This window comes from Haplochromis burtoni, unplaced genomic scaffold (genome assembly GCF_018398535.1).
Source record: "Haplochromis burtoni strain Fernald_Lab_line unplaced genomic scaffold, NCSU_Asbu1 Contig_9, whole genome shotgun sequence".
Lineage (NCBI taxonomy): Eukaryota > Metazoa > Chordata > Actinopteri > Cichliformes > Cichlidae > Haplochromis > Haplochromis burtoni.
The window spans coordinates 5,037,005-5,049,159 of record NW_024582370.1 but is presented as its reverse complement, the minus strand read 5'-3'; the positions used below and the strand labels follow the sequence as shown (position 1 = coordinate 5,049,159).

At 43.7% G+C, this 12,155-nt stretch overlaps 1 protein-coding gene across 5 annotated transcripts in view; it reads right to left on the bottom strand.

The window, feature by feature from the left end:
* Window positions 1-1,436: 1,436 nt before the first annotated feature.
* casz1 (castor zinc finger 1) overlaps window positions 1,437-12,155 on the bottom strand; it is a 79,560-nt gene continuing 68,841 nt past the window's right edge. For 3 of the 5 annotated variants that reach the window (XM_005914974.2, XM_005914972.3, XM_005914973.3), the window contains exons 12-19: window positions 11,777-11,899; window positions 11,368-11,688; window positions 11,064-11,262; window positions 10,083-10,254; window positions 8,347-8,495; window positions 6,805-7,042; window positions 5,642-6,013; window positions 1,437-4,853 (exon numbers count right to left, since the gene is read on the bottom strand). In XM_005914974.2, coding sequence (XP_005915036.1) covers window positions 3,568-4,853; window positions 5,642-6,013; window positions 6,805-7,042; window positions 8,347-8,495; window positions 10,083-10,254; window positions 11,064-11,262; window positions 11,368-11,688; window positions 11,777-11,899 — 2,860 coding nt within the window. In that variant the 3' untranslated portion in view covers window positions 1,437-3,567. The remainder of the gene's footprint in view (window positions 4,854-5,641; window positions 6,014-6,804; window positions 7,043-8,346; window positions 8,496-10,082; window positions 10,255-11,063; window positions 11,263-11,367; window positions 11,689-11,776; window positions 11,900-12,155) is intronic. The other 2 variants (XM_005914978.3, XM_014339958.2) reach the window with 1 other exon arrangement.

The window sequence follows — 12,155 nt, the reverse complement described above, 5'->3', positions numbered from 1 at the left end:
CATTTTTTATACCATCCTTTTTACTCTGTTAATTAAAACAGTAAAACGATCTGTCGTTTCAGCAGCAGCCTATGCAGGATTTGGAGGTCGTTTCCGTCTGGTTTTTGTGTAATATAATTTTCATGTTTATTCTTTTTTTCTTTTTTTTTCCCTGGTAGATTATATACAGGATACCAGCTGGCAGACAGATGGTGATGCCTTTACCCGTGCTTTTTTTTCTCTTTTTTTATTAAAAAAAAAAAACATCACAAGGAAGAGAAGGAGTAAGGACAGGAACAGCTGTAGACGAGGGGACAGAGTCAGCACACTGGCCACTGGGTGACATGAAATATTGGGAGGAGACACCAGCACATGGCTTAAAGAGAGAAAAAAAAAAGTAATAATAATAAATGTGCCCTGTTACCAGTGAGCAAGACACAGAGAGCCATCTTGTTAGCAGTAGCAGACCTCTAAATCTTAGTAATGGTCCTCGCTCTGATCCTGTTCTCACACCAGAATGTGAAGAATGAACAACCCCGACAACAAATATTGTTGATTCCTCTACCTGCATGAATGCAGATGGTTTTTTTTGTCTTTTTATGTGTGTGTTTGTGTGTTTTCATTTATTTTGGTGAAAAAAAAGTTGAGTTTATAGAGGAACAAGCAGGAAAATGAGGTTATGGATTGAACTGCAGGTTTGAGCAGGTGGGACAGAACAGCCACGGCTTATGAGTCTCTCTCAGTAGGACACACACACACACACACACACACACACACACACACACACACACACACACACACACACTTCAGTAGTATCACTGACACAGAGGGGAAAAAAGGAGTGCTGCTTTTGCCCTGCTGTTGTCCAGCAGCAGCAGTTTTCCCCCTACATGTGACTAAAAACGACCTCAGGCTGAATCATTACCGAGATCATGCGTCATAATAATTACAGCATCTTTATTTTCTTACTTTTTTTTTTCTTTTTTAACAAAATTTCACACCCACACACACACCTGCACACACACTAAACTGAATTCAAGTACACAACATCTCCCAGCCCCTGCAGTTATCTCAGCAAATGAAGAGAAAACAAAACAAACGTAGTAAATGCCTCTGCTCTGCAACAGAGTCCCGGGAGACAGTTCAGTCTGCGCCCACAGCAAAGTAAATACAAACCAAGATTTTCAGTTAATGAGAGGGATTGGGGGGGTGGGGGTGGGTGTGTTTGTGTGTGTGTGAGTGGGGGGGGAAGAGATCATGCACAGAAAAATGACAATGAATCAAATGAATCAATAAATAAGAGAGAAACATCCATGAATGAATTCAAATCAGTGTATTTTTAGTTTGAGAGAAAAGAAATAAAATATACGGCATGTAACGGCATCCCGCCGCCGCTATAATATGAACAACTTCTAATTAAGAGAGGTCACGCACACAAGCAAACTATGATGAGGCTATTTGAATTTTTAACTTTTTATTATTCATTTCTCCTTTTTTACCGTTTTCTTTTTAAAGGAAGCTGTTCATCAAAGAGCATTTTGTTCATATATAGTCATTTTTTACAGAGGAAAATACTGTACAACCTTATTTTTTCTTCTTCTTCTTCTTCTTCTCAAAACAATATCTGGAGGAATATCATCTACACACATTATTTATCCCTATATTGTGATCATTTATATCCAATGCTAAGCTCAGGAGATAATTCATGATCAGTGTGTCCACTCCTCAGTCGTACATATTCGCTCAATAAAAACCAGAGGGTGGTTTAGACAGGTTTATAATTTAGTACTACAGTAAGTGAGCATTGCTATGAACTCCTTAAGAATTAATTGAAATCACAGTCCGTATTAGTGTTTCATACAGGAGCGCCGTTTTCCCGACGCACCGCGTTTCCTTCCTTTTTTTTTTATGTTGTCGTTGTTTTTCTTCCTTTTTTTAAAATCGCTGTACTGTCCAATCACAGAAGAAGCAAAAAATAAAAACCAATCTTTAAATAAACCACAGAACAACAGTTCTTTGTCACACTAACATCTATTTGTGCATCAAAGCAAAAAAAAAAAAAAAAAAAAGTGAACTAAAACAACATCTTTAAAGCAAATTCCCTGTTAAAAGATATATATCATTATTTTTTTCCTTTTTTTTCATTCCCCAGATGGTAAAAATGAACCTAAAAAGTGCAATAACACTCTAAAAATTTCTCATTTGGAAGGTCACATAAATATTAAATAAAAACCATTACAACAGGAGCTCAACCACAGCCATAGTGAATGGAAAACAAAAATGCCGTTTTTTTTTTTCCGTCTTTTTTTTGTGAGACATTTTCGGTCTGTACAGTTTCAACATAAAACACACTCCCTGACACTTCCTCTATATCCCACCCCCACCCCTACCCCAACCCCTCCTGCTGCTGCATCTGAGTGACTCATCGTTTCCTCTGGTCAGTCTTGAAGCCCCCACCCGCCCCTCCAACAACCAAACATCCCCCGCGTGACTTGCCGGGCGTTAATCAAGACCTCTCCGGCTTACAGATCGATATGCAACTGACTATAACAACACAACAAAAAGGACAATTTTTTTTAATGCAAAGATGCAAATGGTAACAAAAATATTTTTTTTAAATATACTTATGACTTATCTAAGTATATCTTATCATCATGGTCAGCTAATAGAAAAGTGCACTACCCACGCACAAACTTGATTCCTCCACATTGGGGCTAAAAATTACAAAGGGTTAAGCTTGGAGTCGGTGCTAGTTGAAAACACTTCTAGCAGAATGTCAGAGAGAACTGTCGAGGTTGGCGGCTTGAAAGGACGCCTGACTGCAGCTGAGACCGACCGAACAGCTACTGGTCGAGTCCACGTATCATTGAGAACAAAGGAGAAAAAACAATACCAAAGAGATGGGAACAAGCAAAATGTAACCCCTTTCTCTCAGTGTCTAATAATAATAATAATAATAATTAATAATAAAATAATACAGAAAAAAGATCAAACGTTTGAAACACATCCTTTTCCCTTAGTGATTCATGTCCCTTTTTCTATGTATCCACGGCTCTGCAGTTCATGTCGCCTGTGCCAGCAATTTCCTTTGTATATTATCTTTCACACACACGCGCACGCACGCACACACACACACTTACATATATAGTTATATAGAGAGATTTGTTTTTGTTTTTCTAACGTGTTTTTTTTTTCTTTTTTGTCCACACACAAAAAAAGTGAAAAAATGAAAATAAATTAAAGTCAAACATGCACGCACACAAAAAGACTGATGTGTAGTAAAATGCTTTACATTGCTGTCCCATGTGTGAAACAGGGCCCTAACTCTGTGTGTCTCCATTCGTAATCTTTTTTTTCCTTTAATGCATAATTGAATTAATAATGTTGGTCATCTTGTAAACATCATAATAAATCGTTTCGGGCCATCATTCTCGCCACGCTCTCGTTGTTTTTTGTCGTCGTCCGAAGTCTCTCGACATGATAAATGAGGCCACTTTCATTTTTCGTTTAATCATAGTACACAGAATTTTTCTGCAGTTCTTAAACTCAGTTTGTTTTTTTTTTGTGTGTTTTTTTTGTTTTTGTTTTTTATGGGTCAGCATCTTCTTGCTTTTCCAGTTGGGAAGCATCAGTGTGGTTAACGGAAGCATCGAAACTCTGGCCATTGTCTTTTTCGCCGTCGGGCTCCGCCATTGAATCATCGTTTGAGTCAGTGTTGAGATCATCCTCTGCCTCCTCTTCCTCCTCATCGTCCTCCTCTTCTTCTTCGTCATCTTCCTCCGCCTGCACCTCCTCCTCTGGTGACATGTCATCTTCAGCCTCCCCGGATGTTCCCGTGGTGTCGTCCTGAGCTGCCGGCAGGCCCAGCTGGGTTGAGAGGTTGTGGGCTGATCGCGCTGCGTCGTGGTGGATTTTCTTGCTGAGGTCCAGGGAATCGCTGAGGCCCAGACCGGCGGCGTTCTTCAGGAAAAACAGTGAGCTGCTGGTGTCTGTGCCCAGGTTGAGGGAGCTGTCTAAGTTGATGGAGGATGGCGGGTATGAGTGGTTATAGTCAGAAGCAATGCCGCCTGTCTGGTAGATCATGGAGGGAGTACTGGTGATGATGTTGTGGGACAAACCGTGGAGGCCACCGGGTGAGGAAGTAGACAGACCCATGGAGGATGGAGGGACTGCCGCCACATTTCCTCCCAGGTGGTGCGCCGCTTCCTGCTTCGGCGACACAGACGGAATCTCGCCTCGCTCCTGTTTCTCGTGCTTTCTCTTGTGGGAATCCATCTGGGACATGCCAACCACTGTGTGCTTACACTCGGGGAAGGTGCAGTGGAAGTGTGAGCACTTGAGCTTATACTTGCAGTCAGGAACCTCGCAGTCCACGCTGGAGCTGAACTGGCAGAAGCCAGCAGCACTGATCACGTCTTGCTTGCCGTGGTGCTTGCGGTGGGCCGTCACCTTGGTGCTGTCGGTGCAGCGGAAACCACAGCGCAGACAGTGGAAGTGGGTGCTGTTGCCTGAAAACTGGCAGTCAGGAAAGTTGCAGCTGAGCGAAGACTTGAAGCGCTTGAAGTCGTCCAGGACCAGGTTGTCTACGCGGTCGTGGTGCTGGGCGTGTTTGTACATGTGGGTGCGGCCGCAGAACTTGTAGCCACAGTTCTCACGAGTGCAGTGGTAGTGGGTGACCTTTAGAGAAAACTGGCAGCTGGAGTCCTTGCAGTTCTCGTAGAGGTCGTAGCGCCGGAATCCGTCCAGCATCATCCCCTCGTCCAGCATCTTACGTGACGATGCGGTCTTTCGGCGCTTGCCAAACGGGGACATGTCCTCGATGATCCAGAAACGCTTCTTTGCACCAGCGGCCGTGGGAATGGAGATGGTGTTGCCTAAAAACAAGAGATAAGGGCATTAACAAAAATAATCCTGAAAAAAATAATAAAGTCCACAGACTTACAAACAAGTGACTGTCCTGGTTAAAACCCTAATGTCGGACCCCGCTCAGCCAGAAGTTGTTCACAGCTGAGTAAGCACAGCTAGCCACTATTTTTTTAATCCCTAATTTCCAGAATGATTAAAGAAGGAGGAGGAGGGGGGATGATAGATTGACTGTAAGACATGACACTTTTACAGGGTGTCTCGGGCCTCCAAAGAAAGGCGGAGCTGGGAGTTTTAACCAACCCTCTTATCTCCATGTTTGTTTTATGAGGGGCACCCACCTTTTTGCAACACCCTGGGGTCACTGCTAATGATGCGCTCCCTGTTCTGCAAGACAGGAAGCAGTGGGCCTCGATAAAACTTGGGGCAAGATTAAATAAGAGCTTGCTGATGCAGCCTTGTTAATGGAAGCTAAACAGAGCCCAGGGTTCACAGAACAGGTGCCAAATTTACTGCTGTCTCTCGCTAAATCCTAGTGATACTAAAAGGGAAATTACGCACAAAGGTGCAAGTCAAGTGATTGCAGACTTTTTTTTCCTGTTACTGTACCCACACAGTAAGCATGCAAGTTTCAGCATTTCAACACAAATGTTCTCTTTTTTGCATGCTTTCTTTTTTTTCAGTCTTTTCATAACAACAGTGCAGAGTGAGAAAGGCTGGATCACACAGTTAAATGCTGCACAGGACTCAGTAATTGAGAATGACAGCTGCAGTGTTGGTTTGCGCCGGGGATAAGTACCTGCAGCATCCTGCACTATAGGGACGTCATTTTTAACCGGAGACGGAGTGGCAATGATGGGGCTGAAAGCTGGTGTGTTGGTTGGCATGACAACACTCCGAGTGGCTCCCAGAGAGGCGCTGAGCAGAGAGTATGACAGACAGGATGGAGAGAGGAGGTATGGGAGTGAGGGGAGAGGGGGTCGGAGGAGAGCAGGAGAGAGGGATGGGGCCTGGGACTGCAGGCCAGGCTGAAGAGCGGAAGGAGGAGGAGGAAGAGGAGGTGGCGGTGGTCGTGGTGGAGGAGGAGGAGAGAAGGAAGGAGGTGCATTCTGGGTAGCGCTAGTGTCAGCAGGGGTGGTAGGAGCAGAAGTGGTGGTGGGGCAGCCTTGTCCTGGAGAGACAGGTTGACCAGAGAGGGTGAAGGACAGGCAAGAGGGAGAAAACACACACAGACGGGAACAAAGACAAACACGGGGTCCAAATCGCGCGCACACACACACACACACACACACACACACACACACACGCACACACAGAGGGATGGGAGGCAAAAAGGGAAAGATAAAAGATAAGAGAATGATACAAAATGAGGCCCATTCAAGACAAAGTAACCCAGCCAAAACAACAACGATGAGAGTAGTGGATATTTCTGGCAACACATGGAGAAATGTGAAAATCAGAGACAGGCTAAGATTTAGGAAAAAATATAGAGGAGAACCCGTTTATTCAATAAGTTTGAGGAAAAAGAGGCTGTTTCTCATTTCCTTTCTCCCAAAACTCCAACCACTAAAAGTGCTAAAGTAGACATAAAGCCACAGGGATGATCTCTGGCCAGAGGAAAATGTAATAAGCTACATACAGTGCAATATCTCAAACCACTGATGTACAAAATGGAGGTTTTATGAGGATGACCGGGCAAACTGGAAACTGTCTCGTCCGCAGCTCCCAACATAAGAATATAGCATAGTCATCAACCACATATATTAAAACTAATGTGTCTATTGATTGCAAGTCAGAGTTGTGATTGGAGGATGCATGAGATGACGAGTTGCTGGCTTTCTGGGTGACGTGTGGGCTGAGATGTTCAACGAGTAGAAAACCTTTGTGGACAACACCTGTGGACTAAACTGTGCTAAAGGCCGTACATGCTGACGTGTCAGAGTCTGAGTCACGTGGGCTTACCTGCCGGAGAGCTGTCGTTGCCCACAGGTGTGCTGGTGCAGCTTCGGTCCTGGTTGGAGGATTCGGAGGAGAGACCCAAGGGGCTGCCTCCTGCACCCATGTAGTCCATGTAGTCATCATTCTCATCCGTGATGTTGGAGAAGTTGGAGCTGATGCCAGGCTGGATCGTTATGGACCCGTGTACCATACCCGATGCGTGCTGCTGCATCTCATCCGCCCTGCGGCCGAGTGACATCATCTAGAAAACAAAACAAAATAAAATAAAAAGCTTAAAAAAATTATCACACAAAGACTTACGAAACAAACATCTTGGGTTATAAAGAGTCATGAGCGCAGGTGTTGGCGCTTGGCATCCAACCAAGCATTTCAAGACGTCAGAAGTATTTTTTGAAAGAACGAACTTCATACTTTTGTCATTATATGAAGGACAAAACAAAAAAAACAGCCTAAACAGAACTAGAAAATCCACATTTATATCCACAAAGGCTCCATCCCGCACCTACTGCAGAGGTTAACTGAGGAAACTGCGTGTAAAAGAAACTTCATCAAAAGAATGCCATGAGTGATTTGTTATTGACTGGTATGACAGGATATGAGCGGTACTCTCTTTTTTACAGAACATCACGTCTTTGTTAGTCTTTCCTTGAATATGACTCAGAAAAAAGGAAACTGAATGTTAAAAAAGAAATAGATATACAACGAAAAAACCCCGACAAAACCGACCAAACCAGGTACACAAGTTACAAAGACGGCGTAACCACCAGTACGCTAACAGCTGTTGTTATTCGCGACCTTAAAAAGAACGAAAGACAGACAAAATCGAAACGAGAAAGGACTTCCGCTGCTTAACATTTGTTTAAACCTTCTTTAACTATTATTATCCCTATTTTTCTCTTCATTTTATGATATTGGAAGATTTTAAGAGCAGTCTTTAATGGATCGGGAGCTTTTTTTTCCCATCTTCTTTTAGCAAAAACCACAAACAATGGTGTGTTTCTGAGAACATAAAATTTAGATGAAAAACACAGACACACAGACAGACAAATGCTTTATCAATCCCATGAGGGAAATTAGCAGAATAATAAAAGCAGAACTGCAGATCAGCAGAACAACAAAATGAATATGGGAGGAAAAAAAGATCTGTGCCGTATATCTCTGAATGTTTAGTGAAAAAAGAAAGACCGATATAATAATATGCCCAGTTGGTAGTGCAATGCTGTGTTTAGGTAAGCGCGGTGAGCTGATATGCAGTGTTATTAAAAAAAATAGAAATGAGTTTCCCAAATGCTGAACAATATCTAGCCCTTCCTCTTTTTTACAGTGTAAATGAGCAAAAACAACAATATGTAGTATAGTAGTAGTAGAGTAGTTAAGGGAACGTCTATTCACTATTTAATCTCCCAGGAAAAGGGTGTGTGCTTTGTTAAAATATGTTTGAGTAAACTATTCAACACAGGCTTCAGACCGTTGAGATGTTTAGCCTGTATTTTTATGACGCCGCTTTTCAAAATGTATCACAGGTCGCCGTTGGCGTGCTTGTACCTGGGATGGGACTCTATCAAAGTTCTTCCCCAGCATCCGCCTCATGTGCTTGCGTGCGTGTGAGGTCATCTGGTGTTTGAGGAGGAAGGAGAACTGGCAACCCTCGCGGATGCAGTGGAAGTGGCTGTTGACTTGGTTATACTTACAACCTGCAGGATAAAAAAAGAATAAAGTAAGAGCTTAATTTATCTTTGGCTCCCAGTGCGGCGTCCAAAAAAAGGCTCCCCGCGCCACACGCAATATTATAAGTGTGACGGCGTCGCGATACATCAAACACCAAGTGAAATATTTTTAGGGTTTTTTTAATTTCATGATATAGCTGTGACAAAAGAGGGATCGGGTTTCAAAGTGTTTCGGAGTGTACATGTAGGAGGAATATTAGATCACTCGGGTGTCATACTGAGCAAGTCAAGGCTTCTGTGCACTAAACCTGTGGAGCTCTTTTATTACACTGACATGCTTTATTCAATTAGGAATTTACATAAATAAATTCTCATTTTCTGTGGGCCAATAATGCACACACCCCTGCAAACCAAAGTAAATATACAATTATTCCCATATTAAATTCATTTTTCAAAGTATCTCCATTGTCATTTTTCCCCCTTTTGTTCTCCGCTGTGGTGTCGTCTGTTCTATATTCTTCTGCTCTTTTCCAGTGTTTTAACCGGTCTAGCTCTAATTGCTTTATGATTTCAAATTAAATGAATGTGCCGTTTTGTGCCTGTTAATCAAATACCATTATATAAAAGCAGGCAGAAATAATTGAAAGAGTAACATGCTGGGCAGGTGCTAGCATGTCAGTAACCATGGCACCCACTTTAAGAGAAAAAAAACATGTCTGTGTCATCAAATAGCTTTTGCACACACAACGCTTTAAACACGCAAAGTTGAGCAAATAACAGTAACCCCCCGTGACACGGGAGGGCCTTTTGTGAGACAGAAACCAGGTAACATCAGCAGCGGTGCTCAGTTTAATGTTGCTGCCATGGATACTGGCAACCCATCAATTCTTTATAACTGGAGAGCTAGCAGTGGTAATCCTTTCTGTTTTTTTCCCCCTCCAGCCCAAACAATACACTTGGCAGATCAGGCTGGGGACAAAAAACAGCTGTTTAGGGCCTGGTTTTGTTTGCTTTGTTTCTGCGCTCTGAAAAGCTTGTGTAACCGCCTGAAAAAAACAGATCACTTTTAATTCATTTCTGTGTGATGGCAGCGGTGGCTGTGAGGCGCAGCTTCACAACACAAACAGGCTAAACCAGACAAGCCAGATAATTAACAAACACAAACCTAATTGCTCATTTCTGACAGGGGCAAAAGAAAGAAGAAAACAACCTGGATGTGATTGCCCTCTTTGACATTATTGCTCATATAGCACGGGCAAGGCTACATCTGGGACTCGAGGTGCCATTGTGAATATGCAAAATGTGCCAACAAAAACCTACGAGGCAGACTTGTTTCATGCTTCTTAAACCTCTCGCAATGCATGACACTGTGTTTGCCAACACTGGTCTCTCTCCCTTTGTAAACACGGGGAATATCCTCTTGCAACAGACAACACAAATTAGGCTACATCTTTCTCAACGTAACACCTTTAATCCTCAGATCTCTCCTGGCAAAGTATTTTTTAAAAGCCGCTCAGGTTGACACAGCTTGATGCGAGGCAAAGACAGAGACAGCGGGACACAAAACTTTTACAGGATCAGAAGTTTTTTTCTTTTCCAGTGTTTTTTCCTTACCCAGCCTCCCGCACTCCTCCCTCTTGGTGAAATATTTGAAGCCATTAGCGGCGCGACGCTCTGCCTTCTCATGCTTCTTGATGTGCCACGGCAGCTTGGTGGTGATGTTAGTGACGAAGAAGCAGCCAGGCCGCAGACAGTGATAGTGGCCCCTCATTCTGAACTCGCAGTGCTGCAGTGGAGACACATAATTTCCAATTTCATGACTCAAATGTCGTGAATGTTTGAAAGCCAGAGGAGCTGATTAATTTTTATTTGATCCTTCTTTGTGTGCAAAGTTTAAGCGAAGACTACACACAGTTCCTTCCCAAAAAAGAAGAAGAAAAAAAACATAATCAACACCTCGCAGTCTTTTCCTCTCCGGTTGTTTGGTACAATTACTTTGCATTTCCAGGCATCCCACAAACACCCCTCCGCTCTAACATGTCTGTACACCACCATCTGTTTGCAAGGCCCAGATCCCAAAGGACCGGGCCAAATAAGATCTTCTCAGTTCAGGAGATGCAGACTAAAGGGGAGGGGGGAGGAGAAGGGAGGGGGGGCTTTTTGTGAGAGGGGTGATTTTCAACACATTAATGAATTCATTTAAACGGTTTTCCAAATACGGGCTCATGAGAGCAGGCAGGGGCTGCCATTTAGGTTTCATTTGCGAAGCATTCCCCTGATTTTTGCCCTATTCCAGACAGCCTTGTTTACTGTGCAAGTGACAATGATTTATTGGGTAATATCAGCTAAATTGGCCTTTTCTGAGAGGAGAATGCGGCAGTCAAAATGACATCATTGACATATAAACAGGCATTACTGGGGTGAGTCGACTGTCTTTCTCAGCAGAGATGGAAGACGGCGAGCAGTGGTTGTGAAAGCCTTGAGTCAAATAACCTCAAATACTGGTCTAATAGATAGCATACTTCATGCTTAGAAACCTCTGGGAGATGACAGTAGGTGATTCAGCTCCTGGCTGAGTTATCAAGCCACACTCACCTGGTTGGGACAGAGACACTGAAGAGAGTAGTAGGAAAACTGGTCGCGGACGTTGACCAGGTTGTTGTTCGGGTTGATGTGGTCCAAGCAATGGGATTCTGCCTTTCCAGAGGTCTTGCACACATACTTGCAATTTCCAAACAAGCAGTGGAAGTGGAACTTATTGGAGTATTTACAGTCAGTAGCCAAACATGGATCACTGCATGGGGGAGGAAAAAAACAGAGAAGATATCGTTTAATCAACTTGTGGAAAGTAAGAAGAAAAGCAGGGCGCTGTGTACGAAACCCAGAGGTTTCCACATACTTTTCTTGGAACTGCAGGAAACCAGGTTTGACTTGTGGCTTAGCATTCTCCAGAGAGGTGGTGGCTAGAGGGGAACTGGATGGCAGGTTGGGCATTGATGCTGGCATCTGAGGGATGCTGCCCGTCAGCTGCTTCCAGGCCAGCAGGGAGGGGGGAGGAGAGCTGTATCCGCCAGAGGAGGAGAGGTGTGCAACATCCATGGAGGGGTTGTTGGCCATAGAGACGGGGGCAACGGGCTGCAGCTGGGCGCCCTCACCGGAGTCCTTGCCCTCACCGAACGAAGGCTCCGACTTCACTTTCAAGGTGGCTCGGAGGTGGAAGCTGAAAAACAAGATGGAAGCTCTTTTTTATACCGATCGATAAAAGCCAAAAACTAAAATGCAGAGAGCGAGGGTAGCGTGACACTCACTTAGCATGTTTTATAGCCCCATCCACAGTGCTGAAGAGGGCACCGCAGTCCTCTACCAAGCAGTGAAAGTGAACTTTGTGAAGGAAGTCGCACTGAGCTTCACAGAAGTCATCCGTGTCAAACCTTAACAGAGACAGATAAGAAAGACTGTAAATTTACTGCTGCTTAAGGAAAACGCAACCTATGAGGACACCTGGCTCAACTCTTCACCTGACGGTAAATGTCTGCGGTCCGTCATACTGTAACCAGCGCACTGTCATTTCCAATTCCTGCAAGAACGTGTTCTCTATTTTTTTTTTTTTTTGGAGGGGGGGTTTCCACTGATACAGTATGTGAGGAATAGTATTTACAGGAAAGACCTTCCAAGGACGTGCGCTAC